Genomic DNA, 27,404 nt, shown 5'->3' on the forward strand with positions numbered 1-27,404 from the left:
CAAAAAAAATACAATTTTATTCAAAGTATACGAACACACATTTGAAGTATTAAACGTAGAATAATAACAAAACAATTTATAGGTTCCGACTATAAACTGCGAGATGAATTTATTAAGCCTAATTAATCCGTCATTAGCAAATGTTTACTGCAGCATCACATTGTCAATCATTGCGTAATTAGGCTCAAAAGATTCGTCTCGCAATTTACATGCAAACTGTGCAATTGGGTTTTTTCGTCCACATTTAATGCTCCATACATGCGTCCAAATATTTGATGTGACAGAATTTTCGGAAGTTTGAAGTTCCTTTCCAAAAAAAATTAAAGTATAAGGACACACATTTGAAGTATTAAACGTAACTGATAACAAAACAAATTACAGATTCCGCCTGTAAACTGCGAGACGAATCTATTAAGCCTAATTAATCTATCATTAGTAAATGTTTACTGTAGCACCACATTGTCAAATCAGGGTGTAATTAGGCTCAAAAGATTCGTCTCGCAATTTACATGTAAACTGTGCAATTGGTTTTTTTCATCCACATTTAATACTCCATACATGTGTCGAAACATTTGATGTGATGGAAATTTTGGAAGTTTGAAAGTAACTAAACACATCTTATGTTTTAAACCGAGTGGCTCCCATAGTCCCATGTCATTATGAACACTTTGGACCGGGTAGCTAATTAGCTAAAAAAATTTTCCCACCTATTGATATGTGATAATTTAAAGTGAAATTTTAGTAGGAATTAGAAAAAAAAATGCCCGTGCGTTACAACGGGTGAAGTCTATTTTAATCTTATTATTATTGTTGTTATATGGTTTAGTTAAGATGAAATTCACTGTGGGAGTTCGCTTGGATAATATATTTTTAGAAAATAATGAGCTGTAGTTACGAGTCCGATTGCTCAAGTTAGCATGCGAGTTTTTTAAAACAGATTTCTTATATGATTCCTTCTGTATTACCAAAAGTGAACGATCTTAAAAACTGACTTAAATACGGATATGTATTTCCAGAAGCAAACGAATTTAAAAACTGACTCATACACGGTTGACGTACCAAAATACCAGCAAAAACATTTTCAATTTTTATAATAGTAAGGATAACAAACTTAAAAACTGACTTATACACGGATGACGTACCAAAATACCGGCAAAAACATCTTCAATCATGAGCTGTAATTAGGAGTCCAATTGCTCAAGTTAACATGCGAGTTTTTTAAAACAAATTTCTTATATGATTCCTTCTGTATTACCAACAGTGAACGACTTAAAAAAATTCAAAGACGGATATGTATTTACAAAAGTAAATGAGCTTAAAAACTGACTCATTCACTGATGACGTATCAAAATACCGATAAAAACATCTTTAATTTTTATAATAGTAGAGATAAAAGATAGAGATAGAGATATACAATCCATTGGCCCAAAGTGCTTTACTCATTAGAATTTGATCGTTTGGATTAGAACCAAATCTCTCGAAATTCGTGGTTTCTTAACGGATGAATGTCGGTTGCATCGGCATGGTCGGCGCGGACCCCAAAAGGAAATTTAACTGCAGCTCACGGTAAAAATCCCACGTCCACCGTCATAGGACGCGGTAAAAACGCCTACTAGTGCGGTAAAACCGCAGTAATAAAAACGCCTTCCACTTCCCCTTCCTCCACCTCCCTCTCCGGCGGCGACCCCCCGCGCGCGCCGGCCATGTCGATCCACCGCAAGAAGTACCGCTACGGCATCCTCGACGCCGACGCCGCCGATCGCCCTCCCGTCCACGCGAAGTGGTCCAGCGGTATGGTGAAGGTGAAGTACGAATGCGACGACGACGACGACGGCGATGGCGGCGGCGACGCGTGGCGACGCAAGGCCCTCCTCTACGGCGACGAGGTCGGCAGCGGGCCCTCCTCCGCCGCCGCCGCCCCGCTGGTGCACCGCTCGCACGGCCGGGCGTCGTCGCGGCCGCGCAGCGGCGGCAAGCACCTCCGCGCTGGCCACCTCTCCTCCTCGCAGTGGTCGGTGTGGGGCCCGGCGTCTTCCACCAACGCCGTCATCAAGGGGGACACCTCGTCGTCGGCCGTAGTGGGATCCACCGGCCGGGTGCTTCTCGCCGGCGAAGACGTCATCGGAAGGCGGAGTACGAAGCCGAAGCCGAAGCCGAGTGGTGGCGTCCCCGCTGCCGCCGCCGCCGCAGCCGCCGCCTACGTGACCAAGGCCAAGCCGGTCGCTCCTCCGAAGGAGACCGCACTGCGCACGTACGGGCGGGACATGACGGGGTCCGCCGCCGCCGCCGACCCGGTGATAGGCCGCGACGACGAGGTCGACCGCGTGGTGTGCATCCTGTGCCGCCGGACCAAGAACAGCGCCGTGCTCGTCGGCGCGCCGGGGGTCGGCAAGACGGCCATCGCCGAGGGCCTTGCGCGCCGCGTCGCGGCCGGGGACGTCCCCGCCGCGCTCGCCGGCGCGCGCGTCGTGGAGCTCGACGTCGGCTCCCTGGTGGCGGGCACCCAGTACCGCGGCATGTTCGAGGAGCGCGTCAAGAAGGTGATCCAGGAGGCGGAGGGCGCGGCGGGCAAGGTGATCCTCTTCATCGACGAGATGCACATGCTGCTCGGCGCCGGCGCGTGCAAGGGCGGCAGCATGGACGGCGCCAACCTGCTCAAGCCGGCGCTGGCCCGTGGCCGCATCCGCTGCGTCGGCGCCACCACCTTCGACGAGTACCGCAAGCACATCGAGAGGGACGCCGCGTTCGAGCGCCGGTTCCAGAAGGTGATCGTCGAGGAGCCGACCACGCAGGCGACCATTGCTATTCTGCAGGGGCTGAAGCAGAGGTACGAAGAGCACCATGGCTTGAAGATTCAGGATGCTGCCATTGTCGCTGCTGCACAGCTTGCGGACCGCTACATTACCGGTGAGAAAATTTTTCATTTTGTTTAAGGGACCGAAAAACAGTCAGATTTTTCATTATACTGTAAGTTACACATATTTACACTTAACACTGTAAATGTCTCTTGCAATGTAATGTTTGCATAGTGTGCAAATTGCTTAACTATACTTGGAAGAGGAGATAGGAGAAAACATGCTTATATATACAAGAGAGCGAGGTAGCAATCAAGTAAAAAAAATGTGAGACCATATTTTTAGCAAAACCGTTTAATTAGTTTATTCCTTGTGCTTTCATGATACTACCGGTTAAGGGGGATTGCACATATTCTAGGGTTGTTGTACATGTCTTTTGGGATTACGAGTTTTGTTCCGGGATTACATTCCCTGTTGTTTAAGTTTTGTAGGGATTTTAATATCAAATTCCCATTGTCAGTATACAATTTTGTTAGAAGCTAGTGGTATAGAACTTCACCTTTTTATGAATTCGGTAGCATGGACAACACTAGGAATCTCACAGTCGGGATGCCAGTATTTGGCCAGATGAAAATTTGGAGTTGGGTCAAATTTTAACATCTGGGAGAGGACTTAGGTGACTCTTCATGTTAGACATTCTTAAATTTGTACAATCCATTTTTTTAATTGGAGCTAAGAATTCTTATTTTTAATTCATGTATGTGAGATGAATCAGGCCATGAACTTTCAGAAAAAAAGAAGTCATCTCGTTGACCCTGATTTTTTTTTTTCTAAAACATCATAGATTACTCTATACTATTATTAGCTCACATATCATGGCGCTGTTAGTGAAAATGCATTTAGTCATTTTATGCCTTGTACTGTTGAGTTCTAAGTTCATTACATGTATATTTGGCTTCTGAGATTATCCACCAAAGAGCAACTGGTAATTTGTGGGTCTATATCACTCAATCGTTAAAGACCCTTTTAATTAAAATTTTCCATTACCAATCCAACATGAGGGTTGATTATTAGTGGCTGCAGTCACCTACATTTAGGAATTGCAATAAAAAGAAAGAGAAGAAAATCGAATAAAACGTTAATTGGATATCATGGTTGTGTTCTGTTCCTTAACTGTATGTACCTTCACTTGTTGACTTGATCAACTCAACTACTTTTGTAAAGGCGACTGCAATTGACAGCATAATCATTCATTCCCTGCTGTTCTGTGTGGTTTCTTACATAAGTTTACGTAAGATCTCCTGATATAATGGATCACATGAATTTAAAGATTGATAGAATTCCCGAGAATGCTTCATGGGCAAATATGGCACAGTGTTTCTAGCGATTTTCATGCGCATGACAGCTGAGTATTAGGTAATTTGACAGATGGTATTTCTTCCTGTAGGTCGTCAATTTCCTGACAAGGCGATTGATCTGATTGATGAGGCTTGCTCCACCGTAAGGCTGAAGATTGATAGTCAAAAAGGGGTGAACACCACAGGAATGCAAAATAACAATGGAAATACGTCAGTGAATGGAGTGAACGAAGCAATTGTTGGCCCAGATCATGTTGCTCAAGTAAGCATGCTACTTGTATTTGTATAATAATTCTGTTTCGATCATTCATTCTAATATCCTAATTATGTTCAAATGTTATATGAAGGTTGTGAGCCGATGGACTGGCATCCCGGTCACTACACTTGATCAAGAGGAGAAGGAGAAGTTAATCCACCTGGCAGACAGATTGCACGAGCGAGTTGTTGGCCAGGATGAAGCTGTCAAACTGGTTGCACAGGCAGTTTTACGTTCTAGGGCAGGCCTTGAACAACCTGGCCAACCTATAGGCTCTTTCCTCTTTCTGGGCTCAACCGGTGTTGGAAAGACGGAGCTTGCAAAAGCCCTTGCTGAGCAGCTATTTGACAGCGAGAAGATGTTGATCCGCTTTGACATGTCTGAATTTGTTGGGAGTGGATCTGTGTTGCGTCTCATTGGAGCACCTCCAAGGTTTTGCATACCCCTGCTCCCTTAGTGAAACTTTACACATTCCATATTTTTCATTATTGACTTGTTTTAGTGCTTTCTTGGACATCTTAAAGCTATCATGGCCATCAAGATGGCGGACAATTGACAGAAAAAGTTAGGACGCGTCCTTACAGTGTCATCCTTTTTGATGAGGTGGAGAAGGCAGATCCCTCGGTGTTCAACGTGTTCCTTCAGCTCCTCGATGATGGCATGTTGACTGATGGCAAAGGAAGGACAGTAGATTTCAAGAACACCATCATCATTATGACCTCAAATCTGGGAGCTGAGCACCTAACTGAAGGAGTGACTGGTGAAAGAACAATGGAAGCTGCACGGGACCTTGTTATGAAACAAGTTTGTTCTAGTCCCGATCTATCCTGATTTTGAAATCCTGGACTGGCTGCAGTAGCTTCTTTCTGATTGTTATATATACTTTGCACATGCAGGTTCAGAAGTATTTCAGGCCTGAACTTCTCAACAGGCTGAGTGAGATTGTGATATTTGAGCCGCTTTCGCACGACAATCTTAAGGAGGTCGTCAAAATTCAGATGAAGAGTGTCGTTACCAGTGTGGCTCACAAGGGCGTATCTCTACTTGCAAGTGATGATGCCTTGGACGTCATCTTGTCTGAATCATACAACCCAGTAAGTGCAGATTCTTTACAACATCATCACAAGTTCGCTCTACCATTTTGTAATGACCATGAGATCTTTCAGTTCGTACTAATATAGTTGACCATGCTTCCATCTCTTTCAGATGTATGGGGCAAGACCAGTAAGGAGGTGGGTGCAGAAGAATGTGATGACAAAGCTCTCTGAGATGCTTATTACAGGAGATGCTGGACAGGGGTCAACTATTTCCATTGACGCTACTGATGACAAGAAGGGGCTGAACTTTCAAGTATTGAAGGAGGAGGTAGTGGTTCCGCGAGGCAAGAGGCCAGTCGAGGAGCTTCAAAGCGACTCGGATAGCGATGACGATGTGTTCGAGATCGCCCCCATACCAAAGAGGAAGAAAGGTGATTATTAGCATATAGGAGCAGCCTGACAAGTAGCTAGGTTGCCACTTTTGGGTTATCCATATTATATTAGTGAATTGCAACATGGTAGTATCTCCTTTAGCTTGAACTTATGCCGGTTTTAGCCAGTGGGCGTTGTGTCTGTGAGAACTCGCGACTCATATGGTAAGGAGGGCTGCTTGCTTGCTTGCATCGGCTTTCCTCCATGACGCTGTAAGAGCTGAATGAGACGACCTGATGTCCTTAATGCATGTTACTTTTAATTGCTTTGTGTTCTTTTCGTGGATGACCAGGTTACAAAGAAACTACTGTAAGAACGAATTGGAAATTCTCTAGTTTCTTGAATAGACAGGGCAATGCTTCCTAGTTTCTGCTGGATCTGAATGGTTTCTTCGTTCTTGTGAATTCCTGCAATGTCTTTGTGCTTTTCCTCCCGATTGGACAATGTCTGCTGGGAGAGAGAATTATTCAACATCATTTTCCTGTCCTTTTTTTTTCCCATAAGTTTGGAAAGTTCATCCTAGTTCAGTGGTCTGTATAGACTGTTCCATTATATAACATGTCACTGAGATTATTAATTATTTCTACTATAATAATGTGTCATTTGGGTACGGATGCTTGTTTGAAAATACCCATAATATCCTAATAGACGTACACGCATTGACAATATGAAAGCTATATAATATCCTAATAGATTTACCCGCTCAAAGTTCTAAAATTTTTTTTTGAAAATATTTGTGCAGCTTTGTTAACACAGGACGTTGTGTATAAGTTTCAACATTAAATGTTCTTGTTTTGTGAAAAAATATTTATGTGTGGCATAGGAAAGATGACTTACATATAAAAAAACAACACGAAATTATTATATGTTAGTATAAAATTGATAGGTTTTATTTTATAAAAAATCACTACATGCAGAGATCTTAAAACATATAGAACTTTTATGTTTCTCGAGGGCATAAAACATTTCAGAACTACTCTCTCAGTCCCAAAATATAACAATTTCTAGCATTTAGGAATTATTTGAGATTAATAATATGCGCGTGCTAACACTACGACGCAACTTGAAATAAGTGTAAAAAGCTATATATGTTGGAAATATAAATGTTGAAATATCTCAAAACACAAATATCCAAGCAAAGATATTCATTACTATAATAGATTTGGCTTAAAAAATAATTACATATTCTTATAACTTTATTGCTATAAACTTATTGCAATGTAAAATTATTGTTAAATTCACAACCCCCCCCCCCCCAGCACACACACAAGACCTAATATAATTCAAATATTGGGGTTTTTTCTTGCAAAAGGAAGTTGTAGATTTAGCCTAGCAATTAACCCCACATTATGTATGTGCCAATCAAGATATATTAGCAAAATATATGAATGTGATATCAATATGGTATATTTTTTTCATGTTGGGCTCAACATAGTTTGTTATAACGAGGAGAGGTTAAAGCAAAAGAGGGGAAAAAAGTAGAACTAGCAAAAGCCAAATAAATTGCTCGATGAACAAAACTCAGCATAGTACTTCGCCTTAACATAAGAAAAAAAAATCTAACAAGCTGTGGTTTTTGCCAACAGAATCATAAATTAACAATACAAAGAATGCACTTAAATATACTGTTTATTCGCCGACTAATCAAGTGAGGACTAGAGACAAGGTGAATGGCACTTGGCAAAATTTAACTAAACAAAACCCAATTGTTCTAGAGGGTGTAACATTTACAGAGAAAAATAGATCTAGGGTTAAGTTCTAATTCGTGTAGGTGGAGGGAGACACTTCTAAGATGGACCTAGTCTATTACAAGGCCCAAGGCCCAAGTTCAGTTTAAGCAACATTACTAGCTTGTTTTGACGATTCCCATTGACTCGGAATGAATTTGGATATGAGACCGGATGCGTTTGAAAGTTAGTGAGATAAACTTTCCATCAAGTCCAAGATCACCCAAATCGGAGTTGTCACGAAGGCGCTAGGTCTGTTTGAAGTCAATATTGTCTCTGAAGGCCGAACTGGATTTCAAAACTTATTGGACTTGAATATCTCGTAGATTCTCCATTCATCCGACGTATTCTTTGGCAATGTTTTATATTTCTCATGCTTGGTTGTATGCATATACTTGATGGTCACATCACTTCTCCTCCTCCCTAAATAGAACTTGACAACCTCGAATCAGACACCACGAATATCTCCCACAGCATAGCCCTTACGCCCAAATCCAACAATCAACACCTCGTTGATAATGATACATGAAGAAATAAGTATAGGTGACAGAGCAAGCATTCAAGAAAGGTGTAGGAATACGAATGTTCATTTTCCTCAATGAAGTTCAGGCAACCAAAGTTCAGGAAGCTATTGTGGGATGGAAATAGCAGTGTGGTGGAAATCGGTCGTACCGACCAATTAATCAGCCGTATATACGTTAACGGTAGTAAAACCGTCCCGTTAACGTAACACGGTGTACATTTATCGTTCATGAAGTCAAAACTCTGTTTTTAGCGATTAGTTGGTCGTTTTTCCGTTTAATCACCCGAATAATCGTACGCTGTATTTGGTGATGATTTAGAGTAGTTTATTTTTTACTTAATTTAGAATTGTTTTTGTTTTGTAACACATATTTTTGTATTTTACTTATTTAACGCAGCAATTCTACCACCATGTGATATATAAATCCGGTATTAGAAGAGTTAATGTTTTACTTACCTGTTTAATTAAAAAACAACATGAACATATTAGATTTATATAGTTGTACACATCTAAATCTTGAACTAAGTATATAATATTATAAAATTTGCACATATATTCGCGAATGCTAAATTTCCGTATAATTCCGACTAATCGTGCGTATTCCAATCAACCGGTGAACGGTACCATTTCCGTCTGACAACCGTTTTCCGTCTTCCACAACACTGAAAAATAGTAACTGATATCAATATTTCAGAAATGGATTGTCATCACTTATCATGGAATCAGTTGGGCGTACTGAATTGCAATTATGCTGCTAACATGCTTAGCACCATGGGCAACATGCTTAGGTGAACCACTACCTAGTAACAAGATGCCTTCTGGAAGGTAGCAATCTTTTGAACAAAGCCAAATATAGAAAATATGTACATCAGAGTTCAGATCAATGCTGAGCCTTTTGAAAATTTAATAACAGTAAAAATGGGCTTATCATATATCTATAGTCATAAACACAAAATTATCGTCATATCTTAACCCCTGAAAATCATTGGGTGCAATCTTATAAAAAGCTAAATTGATGTTTTGTCCCCTGAGATTATTAATTGTTTCTACTATAATAATGTGTCATTGGGGTATGGATGCTTGTTTGAAAATACCCATAATATCCTAACAGACATACAAACATTGACAATTGATTTACCCACTCAAAGTTGTAAAAAAAATATGAAAATATTTGTGCAGCTTTGTTAACACAGGACGTTGTGTATAAGTTTCAGCATTAAATGTTCTTGTTTTGTGAAAAAATATTTATGTGTGGCATAAGAAAGATGACTTACATATTAAAAAAAAACATGAAATTATTATATGTGATAGGTTTTATTTTATAAAGAATCACTACATGCAGAGATCTTGAAACATATATAACTTTTATGTTTCTCGAGGGTAGAAAAAATTTCAGAACTACTCTCACCGTCCCAAAATATAACAATTTCTAGCATTTAAGAATTATTTTAGAATATCATAACTTTTTTGACCCAATCACAGCATTCCACCATTCAAATTGTTCATATACTTTCTCTTCTCAACCCTTCTCCCAAGCTACCTATTTTTTTTAATATCCGTATCCAACCTTATACATTGGGACAGAGTTAGTATTCAAAACTTGGGGTAACCTTTTATTCGAAACTTCTAACAATTTCAACTATTAATATACCCAGTATACTGTTATTATAACTTTATATTGTTCCATAAACACATCAGAATAAAAATTAACGGCGAGTATCATTTTGAGGTTCATACCAGTAGCAAAGATATCACATCACTCCATGGTGACTAGCAAATGACTACTGAAGCATCATATCTCAAAATGAAAGTCTATCCATTGTATTTGAGGAAGAGCATGGAACAATTTACAAAGACGGCTCGGTTACATCATTAACTCAGCTCATTGCTCCCGTCAAACCAATAACTCGAGCCCTGCATGCCCTTATACCTCCCAATGTACAAAGAATTTTCAAAGAATACTCGACAGAGCACAGCAAAGCCCACCGTTTCCTTGCTGATGACTAGTTAGTTTTGAATGCAAAAAATATATCAGTGCCTTAATGAGCACCGCAGCAGGCTTCACAGCGAAAGCAGCAGCAAGATTTACTCCCGTTCGACTGAAGCAGGGTGCTGAAACAGCAGGCTGGTAAGTTAGTTGACGCCACCAGCCTCCACAGCAGATGTGAATCCGGAATGGTGTCATCCTGATCTCTCGCACGGACTTGGTGTCTCGAGAAGATGCAGATATTCTGATGAAGACCACCCGGCTCTTTACAATTTGGCAATGAGCATTTGCTGTCATGCTTTCACTTTTCACTACAAACACCGCTCCAGGAATTCCAGATGTCATCTTTTCACTTCTGTAACCCCTGTGATCCTAGGGTTTATGCATGTCTGAGACCTGCATCTGTGGCCCGCCCACTGCAGATGGCTGCTGATTGTGTGAACTTGGCGTTCTAACGTCTTCAGATAGGAAGACATCCGTATCCAGGCTCTCATCCCACTGCACATCTGCTGTTTCCATGTTAAGTACTTCAAGTTGCAACAGTAGCTACTTATAAGTTACAAATGACTTCTAAACAAAACTATGAATAGTCCAAACAAAAGTGTAATGAACGATCATAAAGGATACGTGCTGTTTTCCACATATCAGTAATGCTGACATCCCCTTCTGATATGAGCCAGTAATCAGCATCAGTCTGCAAAATAGTGTAAAAAGGACCATAAGTATGATATGATATATTTAGGTCTTTTTTGACATAAGAGGTTCTCGGGCAAAGGACAACTTATGACAGAGCGGTTATGAACACAATAATATATAATAGTTTCTACACATGAAGGATTTGCATGTTTGAATTGCTAAAAAACACTAGAGAAGTAAAGCAAAAGTTCAAAGATGCATGTACCATGCCGTAATGTCTAGCTATAACTTTACAACTATAAATTATGCTATTCTGGAAGGAAAATCAAAATTAAAGAGGATCTGACTTACATCAATATCTGAAGGGATAATCCTTGTCATTCCTCCAAAATCATGTGAAGCACTAGGATCCTGAGGAATCGTCTGGCTGTGCTGAATATTATTGTCCACAGCAACTGAGTTGCTACATTGCCCAACCCCAGCATTTGTTGTATTGAAGACTTCAGTAGGTTGATGTTTTGGTACATTTGCATGCCCTGATGGTGTTGCACCCCCACCCAAGTCCTCAAATTTCTCATCAAATTGACTAAATAAAATGGTAAGGTTTTGATCAGGTGAAAATCAATTCATGTATTTAACATCAACAGAGGAATGCACCATTACCTAACTAAGTAGACATCTATTGGGCCCATTGTACTTCTTAATACGATTCTATATCTTCTCTGGAGATAATCACCAGCCTGCATAGGGAGTATATTACAAGAAGCTGTGAACCAGTTTCACGATGCCATTTATTGTCACATACAGAGTCCCTTAATTTTAACTGCTTCCTACCTCGTCAGGATCTGGGACTTCAAGTGTAGTGCCATGAGGAGCTTTTATTGCAATTAGTGTTTCATTCTGCAGAATGAAAAAAATATGTTACCTATAATACATGTGTTAATCAAATGATAATCTACAACAAGGTGGCCTTGTTATGGCATGTAAGTAGAATAGAAAACCTGAAAGCAGGGTAATCCCTTGATATCATCTTCTGTCACATAGAGCCATCTATGTAAAAATGAAATAGATGCTGTACATTAGTAAACACGATGATGACTCCCTCACACTATTGATGAAATTAAATAAGAAATACCTTTGATTGTTTTCATCTTCAGTTAAACCTCTTAGTTTTTCACGCATATCACTGCATAGAACACAAGCTCTTCGATTAAGCCATGTTCTTGTTAGGTTCTGTAGCATAGAAAATTGTGGTCCATGTGAAACCACAGACAGCTACTAACCTTATGCGCTCATCTAATGCTTGCTCCTTCAGACTAAGATTTTCAACTTCTGCCTGCAGAAAGGGTTGCATATGGATTTGTGCTTAGAAATATGCACAGGCATTCTTGTCAGAATAAAGGTATTCTGGTGCACTTAAGATAGTACGCCAATTTAAACTGTACATGACCAAATACCTGCAAAGCTGAAAGACCATTATCTAATTCCACTCCTGAATCATCCAAGCCCCTGAAATGTTGTGTGAGATTAGAATGACAATTTAAGGGTTAAAGAAATAAGATCAGGTGGCAATAAAGGAAGATAAGGGTTAAAGGAATAAAAGTGCTTACTTCCAACGGATTCTGTTCTTGAGTGTCTTTTCAATCAACCCTATTCCTTCAAGTACATTGGTAATATCATATATACGCCGTTTTTGAACCTGAAAATAGGAAAATGTGAATTGTGTATAAAGTGAGAGAAAAGAGATGTCAGATGAAATGATATAGTATTATAGTTTATAACAGTCTGTGACCTCTAGTGTTTCTGCAGCATTATTCAAATCTAGAATGCCATCCGGAGCCTGCTTCAGCAAATTTATGAACTTCTTTGTGAGAAGCCCTGGACATGAATTGCAAGGACAAATATAAGTAACAAGTAACAACACAGTAATATGAAAAGCCGAAAAGGCAAGATAAATTGTAACAAAATACAAAATGTATATAAGCTTCCCAGACTTTACTTATATATGATAGAAGTTGGATTGCAATGTCTCAGACTAAGACTTGAAAAAGAAAAAAACAATTGTAGGCAGAGAGTGACATTATCACCTAACGAACTGTCATAACGGCATGTACCAACAGGAGTTGGGGGATTAAGTGGTGAACCTGTAAACAGAAAATATGCATGTTTAATTGTTCATACGACATAACACACAGAGAAAATGACTAGAAAGAAGATTACACATACCAACATTTGATGTAGGTGTCTGAGGCCCAGCTTTGTTGTTCTTAGTCTTTGACTTGGAAGTCTTAACAGCTTTCCCAGAGACTGGAGTGAGCATTGGACTGACAGCAAATCCAGGGCTAGTAATCATACAGTCGCTAGACTCAGCAACATCACTTTCTTCTGGTGCTTTTCTTTTTTGCTGTGAAGAGAGAATAGCTTGTATTTTATAGTCGCTAAAAGTAATGAGAAACATCCCAAGAGGGATATGTCGATCATTGGTAAATTCAGAACATAGAACAAAAATGTATCATCTTAAGCATATGACCAATGTGGGTCCTAACAACAGAATCCATGGATGCTAGACAACATATAAAGAACAAACAAACACCATATTCCCATCCTTACTGGTTTAGTGGGACTGTCTCGATGTACTCCATAGATCCAGTTCAACTTGGAATATTAATCATGCCAACAGTTAAGAAACATTATGAAGGTAAACAGAAACACCTGTGGTGTTGCTACTGTAGTATATCCTGACTATCTGATGTCAGCTGTGGGATAGTAGTATATCACAACACAAGGATATTGTATACAAAATAGCTTGTAAAATGAGATAGAGCGCCCACAACTGCAGCATGCCAGTCACGGGAGCACACGCGATTCTGGCAAGATTAAGTGGCCTCTGTTATTAGCATCTGCCATACAGGTTTCCGTTGCTTCCCTATCTGGTCAACAAAGTCGCTGCACAGATTATTTCTCTTTGAAACATTTATGATCTGACATAAAAACTTCCCCTTCAGTTCAAGCCCTGCACGGGGTGACACGCCAACAACTGCACGGCTTGAATTCTTTCTTTATCGATCCACATCACGGATCTAACATAGTCGACACTTAACATAAGAATAGTTGGAGCTACTGAGCATTTATGCTTGGCTAAACTTGGAAGACTTTGAGGGAAGCCAAGAAATTGTCAGATTGACCAAAATTCTTGCCCGAATCTACCCACGGTTCCAATAGCTAGATTAGCATCTGCCGTACGAGTTTCCATCTATTCCGTATGTGGTCAACAAAGTCATCACTATCTTCACAACACTTATGATTTGACATAAAAACTTCCCCTTGAGTTCAAACCTTGGCTCCGACAACTGCATGGATCAAATTCTTTCCATATCGATCTGCGTCGCGTGTCTATCATAGTCGACATTTACTTAGCATAAGAATAGTTGGAGCTACTGAGCAATTATGCTTTGACCAGACTAGGAAGACTTAGCGGAAGCTTAGAAATTGACCAAAATTCCACCCAAATCTACCCAGGGTTCTGACGGCTACACTGAAACGGACACATGCATACAGATAGAACGCGCAGATTTTGACCCATAATCCTCACCAGGAGAGCTCAAACCACCACAGCAGCTTCGTCAGCTCCCGCGCCCCAAAACCCCCCGCCCTCCAAACAGAAACGGAGTAAATCGAGAACCGCGCGCTCACCGGCGTCCGGATGACCAGCCCCTCCTCGATATCGCCGCCGCCGCCAGCACCGCCCGCGCCGATGCCACCCGAACCAGACGCCGCCGCCGCCGCCGCGCCACCAGCGGGGAAGCGGTGGTAGTCGTTGGGCGCCGCGAAGGGCGACCTCGACGAGGCGGCGAACGGCAGCGGCGGGCGCAGCGACTGCAGGATCTTCTTCTGCGCCGCCGGCGGCCTCCCACTCCCCGCCATGGCAGCCCTCACCCCCTCCCCTCCGCCCACCCGCCCAGCAGCAGCAGCAACCTCCCCCGATCTCGCGATCGCCCTCCTCGACGCCGCGGTCCCCCGCAAGGGACCCGATCGAGGGGCGCGGCGTCGGGTGGAGCCAGGCCCGGGGCCGGGGGGTGGGAGGGGCTCGCCGGAGCTAGGGTTCCGGCCGGCCGGCCGGCGGCGGGGGCGTGGAGGTGGGTGGGTGAGGGGGGGAAAGGGGAATCGAAGAGAGAGAGGAGGGAAGGGGGGAGAAGAGAGAGAAAGCTAGCAGAAAACGAGGGAAGGAGGAGGGAAATTAGGTAGTCCGCGTCGCGTTCGGGGCGGCCACCTCGTTGTGGATATGGATCAAAATGGAGAGGGGAAACGCGGCCCAATGGGCCGGAGGAGGTTTCACTCCCCGTGGGCCGGGCCACTTCCCTTCTTCTTGTTCTTCTTCTTTTTTTTTTTTACCCACGCATTTTTTTACCGTTTGTTTTTTTTTCGCCGCGGTTAATTAATGCTGTACGTCTGGGCGGTTAATTAATTAATTGGGACCAATTTTTGGTGTTTCTGAATTCTGATAAGGGTTTCCAGTTGGGATTTTTGAAAGGGCTCGGAAATTGGAGGAGCCTCTGCAGCGCAGCACGCCATACAGAGAGGGAAATGGTGATTTTTATTCAATTTTTGGAATTGGATCCCAGAAAAGCAAATCAGTAATGACGTTTTGGAGAGTGGAATAAAACAAGCTGGCGGTAGCTACGGCTAAGCTGGCTCACAGATCATGTAGGCGAGGCAGAACGGATGGATATGCACGGGCGTGGCAGAGACGAAAGGGGTAGGATATTACGAGGTGAATAATGATTGTATTTAGAAATTAATTAATTGCCATACTCTTTTGCTCTCATCGGTTGCCTGTATCCCTAACAAACCAAATGACTTACTTCACTAGGGAATGAAAATTATTAATTTATAGGTCAAACTTTTATATATATTTATTTGTAACGACTTAAAAGTTACCGTTAAAAAGAAATTACGTTGAAAACATCTAAAAAATCAACTTCAAAATCAAGCTTGAAATTTCAAATTTTAGTTTTTTTTTTTAGCTTATTAGACCAACCTTTTAGACTTGCAATTCAAAAGACAGCTCACAAGATGTGTGAATGACACGACAGATCAAAAAGCAAATTGCTCCCTGCTGTAGGTTTCGAGAGGTAATTGGAATTTCAAATCTTTGTATTTATATCTAGTCTAGTCCAAATCTTATCTTTTCAATTGGTGAAAAGGGTACAAAACTTTTCTGAAAATAAGGGGGAAGGCTACAATCATTTTTCTTTTGATAGACAAGAAGATAATTACAATCTTGATGTTACAAAAATAGACACTAAAGTCATATCGATAGAGAGGTTCCATATCTTGATACACCACAAAACATATGAGTAGACGAGCGTAAACAAAACGTTGATCAACTCAGGCACATGTAAAACGGATGAACAAATAGCGGCCACCATCTTCATTCTTTTGATAGAACATCAAACCAATATCAACGAGCAAGTAAAAAAAAAACTAAGATCCCAACATCGGTGTCATCGATTTGATTATCGACGACCTGACAGACAAGCCTTCCCAGATCTTCATCGATAACCTCTGAATAAAATAACCACCAACAGAGAGATAGAAAAGGCAAAAGACTTTAAGATAAGCCAAACTCCATAAACATCATGGAAGACAAACTCTTGACTATCTAATAGATCTAATCATCTTAAGAGAAGGGTATCCTATGATATTCTTATGTTTCTTAGATCATGGTATGCATCCCGTAACATCTCACACATGATTTTCTTTCATACTAATGTGAAAAAATGGATTAAATTATACGGTAAAGAAAACAATACCCATGTTATTCCAGATCCATACAGTTAATATAATTAACTTACTATATAATATAATGGTATGCTCTTCCGTGAGAATTTCACCTCAAGAAAAGATGATTTGCTAATAAATTTATAATATGATGTGTTGATTGACACTCTTGCTTTTGTTGTGTTAATGTGGTTTTCAAGTTCGATGTTGAAAATGCGATGAAGTTGAAGACCATTTGATTAAAGCTAATTTTTTGTTTAGTTGTTGTTGTTATTTGAACAATTTAATATGTTTCATGTTCTCTTTTATTTGAAAAATAAATAAACAACTATAAGTGTGATCATGTATATTAAAACATCAGTCCATTAAATATCATCAAGAACGTAGTAATGACCAACTTTCAATGGTTTCTCTTTTTTATCTGTGATGACAATTGTAAATAAAACTATTATCTCTCTATTTGATTTGTATGCATGTAGTCATTCATATTAAAGAGATGATTCATGTAATATAATCAATAATGTAGCAATGACCAATTAACTACATAATATCTTAGAATTCACTTTCAATGATTTCTCTTCTTAGGGTTCATGGTTAGGGTTATTTTAGATGCCATTATTGCTAGTACTACCAAGGAAAAGTATCAACTTCATCAAGAGACAACGCAAACATGTAAGTGTTCAAGTCTAGTTCAGGTCAAACATCCTTCTCTTTGGTTACTTCTTTCAAATGACATTGATCTTACTCCATTTTTGTTTACATTTATCTAAATCTCTACCCAATTAAACCTTGAATTTCTCTTTATATATTTTCTCTACCAAATAGGCTTGTCTCCCATGAGTACATGGATACACGTAGTACACATATTCTAGAGCAAAATAGAAATTTGAATAGTTTAAATCTTCATGCTCACTGCAAGTAGGAGTATATATTGCATACCTACAAGCTTCCTGACAAAAATTCAAAAGAATTATGCATTTTACTTTGAATTTATAAACATAAGCGCCAACACATGGATAAGATTTTGCTTGAGTAGGCGAAAATGTGGGAGCACCTTATGGTACCTTATAGGTACAATTTTTGCCTACTTAATGGCATTTATTTGAAGCTTATTATCATTTTCCCACTAAATTAGTTATGCTGAATCACCATCGGTGTACTGACATGTGGTGTTTTATAAAATATTATACGGTAAAATGTTACAACTTGTATGCATAGTTTTCTATAGCATGAAGGTGGATATGATATCAAAAGCTAATGGTTACTTCAAACAGTAACCATTAGCCATAAATAATATTACTTGACAATGAAATTCTGATGCATGAAATATTTTTGTAAGTGAAAAAAAAGTTAAGTTATGAGGTAATGGACGTAGTTAACTTAGTGTCAGCAACTAGATATTTAAACAATGATTATAAACTGAACAAGTAAACTGGTGTCAAAACCATATGAACAATCTAAATGTTTGAAAGAGAAAGGTAAAACATCTAGGATACCCAAGTGCTTTCCTTTTATACTAGTTGATTTTGCACCAGCAGATTTGAAGAGGATAAGTAGTGCTAATTACATACTCTTTCAAGCTTAAGAGAAATCTTAATTATTGGAGAGAAAAACTTATTCGATAACATATAGCATAAAAAGGTGATACAACTAGGGGTGAAAACGGTACGAAAATAGACGGAAACCACATTTATTGTTTTCGTTTTCATTTTTTTTTCGGAATCAGAAACCCCGGATACGAAAACGGAATCGAATATTATCAAAATCGAAAACGGAGCGAACACGAACCGGCGCGAATACGGTAACGAAAATTTATCGGAATACAAAAACCCCTCAAAGCGATAAATCCAATTCTCAAGTCTCAACGGTCAATAATTCATCATAAAACACAATCATATAATTCCAATTGTTAAGTCTCAGCAGTACATCACAAAACACAATCTATGGAATAAATTATCTATGTTTATTCCAATGCATGAAAAAAATATTCTTACGTAACTTTATATTTGCATAACAAATATTTTTTAAAACAATAACGGACAAACACCATGGTATTTACTATTCATTGCTTAAAAAAGGAATCCATGGTATTTCAGTCACAAAATTTTCGGAAATTCCAAGAAAATTTCCATAAAGTTTCCGACCGATTCCGAGTTCCGACGGAAACTGCCCTTATCATTTTCGATTCCGTTTCCGGGAAAATATTTTCGAATTTGTTTCCGTTTCCGCAAAATTCCAAAAAAATTCCTACCGACAAATTCCGTTTTCGAAAATAGGTCTGGAAAGTTTTCGTACCGTTTTCACCCCTAGATACAACCATGCAGGTAGAAGATGTACTAAAGAAGTGCAACTGTAAGTTGATCGATTACTATTGGTAGGGATATATAGGAGACAAACTACTACAGATTAGAAAACAATAAAAAGCATATAAGTGATTCTTACACAAAATGCGATGGTAGGAAGAAAGTTCGATCATGAATGAAACCGAAGAATATGAAATTAGCTCTTCACGATCTAGATCGTTGATCAAGAGTGCAAGTGGATACTACCTTCGTCCTAACATAGTAGTCATTTATAGGTTATTTAGTAAAGATTAAGGTTTAGAAAAATGAGTATAATAACCTATCAGATGTATGGTTGGTATTTAGGGGTAGAATATATAAAATTCTGAATTGGAGATGATTAATGTGATAAAATGTATTCGAAAATAACAAGCTTTTTAGACAAATTTTATTCCTAAAGTGACATCTATTTTGGGATGGAAGAGTAGTAGGACTTGCACAATTACAGCTTACATGATGCAACTTAGAGCAAGTTTAATAGTAGGCTATAACCAGCTATAAGTTTATGTGGAGAAGAGAGAACTAGAAAAATAAATAATGTTACTCTCGTAGAAAACTAACTCTTTACATACTTCAAGATAAATATAATAAATATATAGGTAAGAGAAAGAGATAGAAGAAAAGAAAGATAAAACAATCTTATAATCCATCTACTATACATAACTCTGAACTAATATGGGCCTGTTTGGGGAGCTTAAGATTATGAGAATCTGGAAAAGCTGAGTTTCCCATCTTCTGACTTATAGTTTATTTTCTAGATTCTACAACTATAGCTTCTTAGAATCTGGAAAAAAGCTGAACTGTTTAGGGAAACTTTTTGTTCTAAGAGAAGCTACATCAGCTAAAAACTCCCCCAAATAGGCCTAGTTACTTCTACAGTTCTACTACACCTAATAAGAACATCTCCAACAGAATTGACAAATTAGATTATCCAAATACCCATATAGCCAGCTCTCCAACTAATTTGGATAACCAAACTAGTTGCTCACTCCAAAAGCCTCTCCATCTGCACTCTCTATTTTAAGTCTATGACAATGAGACCCACGTGTCAGCCTCTGTTACTCGTCTTCTTCTTTCTCCTCTTTTTCTCCCCCTCTTCCTCTTTTCTCCCTCTCTTTTCTCCCCAACGGTAGATGGCGACAGCGGCATCGACGGGTGGTGATGACAAGCATGGCGGCAGCGACGGGTAGCGGGCCAGACGACGCTGGCGCTTGCGCGGATGGCAGGAAAGACGACGCAGCTGTGCGGCAGCTACGCAGATACTCGGTGACGACAGCGCCGAACGAGGCGAACACGGCGGTGGCGGATGGCTGCCCAGACCTCGGCGACGGAAGCCTCCAGACGACGGCGCTGAGGACGAGGCCATCAATGGAGACGATGGAGGTGAGGCGGCCGACGCCGAAGAGGGGTTCAGCCCCTTCTTCCCCATCCTCGCTCCTGCCTCGTCGTCACCACTGCACCCTTTGCCATTGCAGCCATCCTTGGCGGCAAGTGAGAGGCCGCGGCGACGCTCGCTAGCTAATGACCTGCCACTTGGCCCCTTTTTTTCTTGTTCCTCACAACCTTGGCACGGCCATAGGCAGATCTCACGGTGACAAAAATCGGCACTAGAGGTCGCGGCGGTGGAAATCGACCCTAGAGGCCGAGGCGATGCTCCCTGCGGCGGCACTGGAGGTCGCGACGAGCGGAAATTGGTGCTGCCCTGCCGCCGCACCCTCTTCTCTCGCTTAGAGAGATGGGAGAAGAGTCTCAAAGATGTAGGATCCACGATTGGCAAGTTAGTGTGGATGGCCAAGTTTGGCCGATGAAAAAAGAAATTTGGCAACCCATTTGGCTTAACCATCCGAGTAGAGATGCTGTTGGAGTAAGATTTATTTTGTTAAAATTACTAAAACTAGCATGGTGGCCCGCGCATATTGCGCGGCTAGTACCGTTATATTTTTTTTCACTTATTAACATATATATTTTCATATTTTATTATTAAAATGTATTAAAAATGGCAACATAATTTTTAAATTCTATATGAACTTAACCAAACTAACCAATGTGTAGTATTCATGTTGTATTGTATATATGTGATAGTTATAATTATTTTTTAATTCCTTATTTTAGTTACTCCCTCTATACCATAATATAAGGCATGATCAAACTTGACACGGTCTTTAAAACTATTTTTTGTCTTATAATTTCTCATATACTGTAAGGTTTGTAGTAACAAAATTATAACCATATGAAAGTAAATTCAAATATCAATCCAATGATATAATTTCTAGCAAGTAAAATTAAATTTATATTGTACTAAATATTGATCAAAATGTTTTGAAGGTGGAATCTTAAAATGCGTGGACGCCTTATATTATGAGATGTAGGGAGTATTTCTAAATTATATTCCTATCTGGACTCTAGAGTAGTCTAGACTCCTCTTCCAATATTTCTTATTTTATTTTCAGTTTCAAAGTTCTCCAACATTCCTTATTTTTTTAATTTCAAATTTATGTTATTTATAAATTTTATTATTATATAAACTCTAAACCCTTCTTTCCATATTCTTTATTTTCAAATCCCGAATTACAATTATTTTTATATCGATTCTACACTATTCTTTCCATATTCCTCATTTTTAAATTCCAAAATTCGGTTATTTCTAAATTGTATTCCTATATGGACACTATACTCTTCTTTCAATACTCCTAGTTTTTAATTATGACTTTCAATTATTTCTAAATTGTATTCCAATAGGTGCTCTAGACTCTTCTCTCAATCTTTTTTTATCTTGAATTTTAGTTCTTTCTTAATTGTATTTCTATATGAACTCTAAGATGTACTATTATTTTTTTTAATTTTGACTTTCAGTTAGTTCTAAATTTGTATATGGACTCTTGACTCTTGTTTTAATATTCTTTTCTTAAAAAAAATGAATTCCACAAAATTGTATTCCTATTTGGACTCTAGACTCTTCTTCCAATATTTTTTATTTTTAACTTTGAATTTTAGTTATTTCTTTATTGTATTTCTATATGGACTCTAATATGTACTTTTAATTTTCTTATTTTTTTTTATTCTGAATTTTTATTATTTCTAATTTTTATGCCTATATGGACTCTAGTCTCTTCTTCCAATCTTGTTTATTTTTAGTTTTGATTTTTTGTAATTCTAAATTATATTTCTATATGGACTATAAAGCCTACTTTTAATTTTCTAATTTTTTTAGTTCTAACTTTTTTTAGTTATTTCTTTATTGCATTTTCACATGGACTTTAACCTCTATATTTAACTTTTTTTAATTCCAAATTTCAATTATCTCTAAAATGTATGACTATATGGACTCTAGTCCCCTCTTCCAATATTACTTATTTTTTAATCTTGAATTTCAGCTATTTTCAAATTGTATTTCTAGATAGACTATATTTTTTCTTTTCTCCAATTAATACGAGAATTTATAGGCCGTGAGAGCGAATGTCGAGGCTCCTGTATTTATATGTGGACTCTTTTTTAGTTTTATTTAGTTTTACTTATGAATTTCACATAGTTTGAATTTTATTTTCTAATTTTCACTTGAACTCTCATTTTTTCTTTTTTCTAAAAATTGTACTCTTAATAGACTCTTTCAATTACTATTTTTCAAAAAAAAAAAATCTATTTTCTATAATTTTTTTGAATCTTAGTTATAGGTATTTATAAATTATATTTATACCTATATTATTTTGAGACAAATTATAGAGGCTAGAAGTTGATATATTTTGGTACGGAAGGAGTATTATTTAGTTGTAATCCAACTTCAAACTATTTTTATACAATACTCGTACATGAACAATTTTTTTCATAATATTTATTTTTCTCTCCAAATTTTAGGTATTTATTATCTTAATATTATCTATTTTTTTGCCTAAATTGTATTTCTAAAGGTACTTTTATCTCAATATTAATTTTTTTAAAATTTTAATCCGAGTTTCGGATTTTTCTAAATTGTACATCTACGTAGACTCTTCTCTAATTTTTCTTTATTTTTTATTCTGAATTTCAGATATATTGAATTGTTGACCACGTGTTTCTGTTTGGACTCCTTTTTTTTTTCTCTAATTATTATGGATTATATTATGGGAGTTTCTAGGAAGTGAGAGCTAACATGGTGGCCTTTTTTCCTACTACATTAAGATAATATAGATAGATGGATAAATACATCAGGAGTCTGCACATCTGAACCCGTCATCAGAGATTCGATTTGTTGCAACGGAGAGAATAGAGATAAACAGTTAGCCAATATTGGATAGTACCTGTCACATACATGCACGCTTGTGATTTGTGCTGTACACGGTTACTGTAGCCAAGTTTAGGTAATTTTTTTCTTGCAAGAGATTCTTCTGCATTGTCCAATCGGACATTGCACACATAAAACGTGATTTTTTTTCTAAAAGGAAAAGGAAAGATTAGGTTTTCCTTTTTTTTTTTTACCGATTGTCCAATTCAAGTTTCTTAATATGTCTTTTTTTTTCTTTCTTCAGTTTTTAACTAATCCTAATCTAGTTCTATTTTTCTTTTTTCTTATTTTTTTAATTAATGTGAGAATTTTTAAACCGTGAGAGCGAACGTGGAGGCTTGTTTTTCTATTACTTTATAGATATAATAGATTTGGCTTGAAGAAACTATTGGAGAGGCTATTATAAATATTCCAAACCTTGCTCTTACCGATGGGGTCGAGTGCTTGGCGCGTGCGGCACAGATGCGGATCGAGATTGGAGGCCCAGAAAGTGTGGAGATCGTGTGCCGTGTGCGCTGTGGTGTGCAGCGGCGGTGCCACGTCCCTATTTAAAAGCACGATCCCACAGTGGCAGGAGGCACCCAAGCTCCCAAACCCCTCTCGCACCCAATCCAACCCAATCCCCTCCTCATCCACTCCGCTCTGCGGCCATGGCCGCCTGCTGCTCCTCCCTCGCCACCGCCGTCTCCTCCTCCTCCGCCAAGCCCCTCGCCGGCATCCCCCCCGCCGCGCCGCACTCCCTCTCCCTCCCCCGCGCTCCCGCCGCCAGGCCCCTCCGCCTCTCCGCCTCCTCATCCAGATCCGCCCGGGCCAGCAGCTTCGTCGCCCGCGCCGGCGGTGTGGTGAGCCCCGTCAATCTTTACCTGTATTTGATTGCTCTCCGTTGGTTCGGTTCTCCTGCTTGCTTACTTCTGCTCTTGCCGTGTTAGGACGATGCGCCGCTGGTCGGGAACAAGGCGCCCGACTTCGATGCGGAGGCAGTCTTCGACCAGGAGTTCATCAACGTATGCGTCTCATCGGCTCATATCTCACTTCTCAGATACAGAAAATTTCCTGGTAGCTGGTGGTTGTGTATGCTCCGAGCTCTGATTATTGCTCCTGTGGTTGGTTGGTTGCCACCGCTCCTCTGTGATTGCAGGTGAAGCTGTCCGACTACATCGGGAAGAAGTACGTCATTCTCTTCTTCTACCCGTTGGACTTCACCTTCGTCTGCCCGACCGGTGAGCACGGAATGTTCGCGTTAAGGGCCCCAATCGATGCTCATCGTGAGTGCCAGTGAAGTTTGCTCTGGTGCGCCGATTAATGCATTCCTGATGTTTGCAGAGATTACCGCTTTCAGTGACAGATACGATGAGTTCGAGAAGTTGAACACTGAGATCCTCGGTGTTTCAATTGACAGTGTGGTATGTTGTAGCGCCCTCGTACTCCATGCTTTCATCAATACTACCCAATGTCCCGTGCACTGCGATTGAGCTCAAATAAATTTTAAACTTGAATAGTTTTGTGTAATTCCTAGTAGAAACCATATATATTTTGCAAAAAAAATATCATCCACATACATAACATTATTAAAAGCCACATACGCAAATATCTACTCGTTGTTTAAAAGGTCCCACCAACTCAAGAGGTGGTGGTAGCAAAATAACCGTGCATTGCAATGGATTTGAAAAAAAAGAATTACCATAAGTTGCAATCAAACATCAATCCACAAAAAGCCAAGCCACATTCACAAAACCTTAGAAGATCCTGCCAACTCAAGAGGTGGTTCTATGTGGAGTTCTTTTAGTTTTAGCATGCACTTGGCCATGCAAGTTTGATTAAGCTAGTACATAATAGTTCATAACATAAATTAGTGTCTCCCTCTCTCTATAGATAGATACATGTGGCTAGATCAATCGGTTGTATATAATATTCTGCAAATTCACATGCTATGTGACCTTTGGAGCATAACTACTGTCCTTATGAGTGCAATTTTAGCACTTCCAAGTTCTAAAAGAAATCTTTGGAAGCTTTGCATATTTGGATGCTGTTTTTTTTCGAGGAGAAATGGTTTACAGAACATAGTTGTGGGCTCAGTGTAGTCGCATGCAATTCTTTAGCTAAATTCACCATTTTCTGAATATCTTTTTCTAACTATTCTCGTATTGGGAGTGATGGTGTGACTAAAAATATGTGGACGATGGGATAGGGTCACACATGCTTTGTTCTTCCCATTAAAATGCATGCCTGGTTAATGTATTGATTAACCGTAAAATCAATTTTATAGCAGCAGTTTGTCCCTAAGATCTTTCCTTTTGTATCTTATTATGACGCCTTAAGTGTTACAACATACTTATTTATTCTAGATCACATGGTTGTCATGTTGTATGACCTACTTTGTTAGTGGAGCAGAGCATTTACGTCTTACTTTATTGCTTTGTACAGTTATGATATGTCAATCCCTTTGATACAAAAGACGTTCCACTTTTGTTCCATATTCATCACAATACAATTATGGGGGCATATTTATCATAAAAGGCATCTTTTAAATCTCATGCTAATACACTATAGTAAATATTATGGTCAAAGTGACACCTTGAAAACTACGGTAAGTAAGAATTGATTCCCCTCTTTCTGAATCAGAGGGAGTATTTGATTTATTTTCTGTAGTTCCATTATAGCAATAACCTTAGTGGTATTTTTCCATCATTTTTGGTGATCTGACATGTGAAATAATTCTTTGGTTGTAGTTCTCCCATCTTGCATGGGTGCAGACAGACAGGAAATCTGGTGGGCTTGGTGATCTGAAATACCCATTGATTTCAGATGTTACTAAATCAATTTCGAAGTCCTTTGGTGTCTTGATCCCTGACCAGGTATCCATATTCCATCCAACCATAGCATTCTTGCTTTAGATTCTTTGCTATCAACTGGTGCACTTTTCAGGATCTGTTAGCTGCTTGTTATGTTTTCTAAATCTGAACGTTAATCTTTCAGGGAATTGCTCTGAGAGGACTTTTCATCATTGACAAGGAGGGAGTGATTCAGCACTCTACCATTAACAACCTTGCCATTGGACGCAGTGTAGATGAGACCATGAGGACCCTTCAGGTATGGCATTACATCAAATTGCTGCTTTTTGAGTAGGGCCTCTCTATGGGTCTATGGCCTCTAGGAAATAAAATAATAAATGACTAGTTGCTAATTTTGGAATTTTAGCCCAGAAACAGAGCACATTTGTTGAGCACCCGTAGTGCGTGATAAACACGTCATTTTGCAAAGATGGTTATCTTGAAGCACAACTCATGCACCATAAAATGGTTCTGGTGCGTTTTGATGTAGAGCAAAGTAGTGCTCTGTGTTTTAGAAACTTTATATGCACTTCGTTAGATTATGCAACCACCTTTCAACCAGTGAACTGAACACCTTTCTTTGTACTTCTATTTGCTAAGATGAACGTCTACATTGTTCTACATGTAGGCATCGAGTCTAGAGTATACATTACTTTCTGCACATATTGTAAGAGTACTGTAGACCCATCAAGGACCCACAATATTTACCTGACGAACCTGAAGGAAAAAAAAACAAAGGCTCAGAAAAGTGCATCTAGGATCTGCTTAGGCTCATCCTGGGCATAGCTCAACATGAAGTTATCAGGCTGGCTTAATCGGGCCAAGCTGTCAGGGCGACCTTGTGGTTTTTGGGGGGTGGAAGTTGCTAGGTGGGCCAAGCTGTCAGGGCGACCTTGTGGTTTTTGGGGGTGGAAGTTGCTAGGTGGGCGGTGGGCCAATCCTGGTCCATCCTGCATATAGGGGGGACCAGTTCATGTGTGTTTTCCAGTATGGGTTTCTTCAGTTAACCCGGTGGTTCACTGATCACAACTGTTAGCTGACATGACCACACATTTGCTGTGCTTCTACTCTGCAGGCGTTGCAGTACGTCCAGGACAACCCGGACGAGGTGTGCCCGGCCGGATGGAAGCCCGGTGACAAGTCGATGAAGCCTGACCCCAAGGGAAGCAAGGAGTACTTCGCGGCCATCTAAGCACACATATGCATATGCCTGGTGATGGATGTAGGGAGTTTTTTTGCTTTCGCGAGAGCCATTGCGTTTCGTCTCCAAAGTGTAGTACCGTGTGCTCGTCTGATCGGATTTTGTTACTTGTTCGCCACCAGCTGTTACTTTGTTCCCTAACAAATAAGGCTTTGTTTTGGTCGTGTTATACATGTATACATGTTAGTGCGTTTCAAGATCGCTTCTGTTTTGGGTTGGATTGCTCGCACGGTTTTGTTT

General features: G+C 39.5%; 3 protein-coding genes across 3 annotated transcripts; 2 read left to right on the forward strand and 1 right to left on the reverse strand.

The window, feature by feature from the left end:
- The first annotated feature begins 1,589 nt into the window (after positions 1 to 1,589).
- LOC4329576 (chaperone protein ClpB1) lies at positions 1,590 to 6,140 on the forward strand. Its single transcript, XM_015768631.3, has 6 exons — positions 1,590 to 2,907; positions 4,243 to 4,415; positions 4,501 to 4,841; positions 4,934 to 5,213; positions 5,306 to 5,503; positions 5,616 to 6,140. The coding sequence occupies exons 1-6, from the start codon at positions 1,704 to 1,706 to the stop codon at positions 5,886 to 5,888; spliced, it is 2,469 nt and encodes an 822-aa protein (XP_015624117.1). The 5' UTR covers positions 1,590 to 1,703; the 3' UTR covers positions 5,889 to 6,140.
- Positions 6,141 to 9,925: 3,785 nt separating this feature from the next.
- On the reverse strand, positions 9,926 to 14,953 carry LOC4329577 (transcription factor E2FB). Its single transcript, XM_015767892.3, has 14 exons — positions 14,445 to 14,953; positions 12,978 to 13,155; positions 12,839 to 12,895; positions 12,544 to 12,629; positions 12,362 to 12,450; positions 12,209 to 12,260; positions 12,035 to 12,087; positions 11,887 to 11,937; positions 11,753 to 11,801; positions 11,586 to 11,651; positions 11,415 to 11,491; positions 11,103 to 11,337; positions 10,743 to 10,809; positions 9,926 to 10,624 (listed from the first exon to the last, which is right to left on the reverse strand). The coding sequence occupies exons 1-14, from the start codon at positions 14,673 to 14,675 to the stop codon at positions 10,488 to 10,490; spliced, it is 1,428 nt and encodes a 475-aa protein (XP_015623378.1). The 5' UTR covers positions 14,676 to 14,953; the 3' UTR covers positions 9,926 to 10,487.
- Positions 14,954 to 23,682: 8,729 nt separating this feature from the next.
- Positions 23,683 to 27,390, forward strand: LOC4329578 (2-Cys peroxiredoxin BAS1, chloroplastic-like). Its single transcript, NM_001416654.1, has 7 exons — positions 23,683 to 23,974; positions 24,062 to 24,136; positions 24,271 to 24,352; positions 24,456 to 24,535; positions 25,862 to 25,987; positions 26,109 to 26,222; positions 27,039 to 27,390. The coding sequence occupies exons 1-7, from the start codon at positions 23,783 to 23,785 to the stop codon at positions 27,153 to 27,155; spliced, it is 786 nt and encodes a 261-aa protein (NP_001403583.1). The 5' UTR covers positions 23,683 to 23,782; the 3' UTR covers positions 27,156 to 27,390.
- Positions 27,391 to 27,404: the final 14 nt, after the last annotated feature.

This window comes from Oryza sativa, chromosome 2, assembly GCF_034140825.1.
Source record: "Oryza sativa Japonica Group chromosome 2, ASM3414082v1".
Classification (NCBI taxonomy): Eukaryota; Viridiplantae; Streptophyta; class Magnoliopsida; order Poales; family Poaceae; genus Oryza; species Oryza sativa.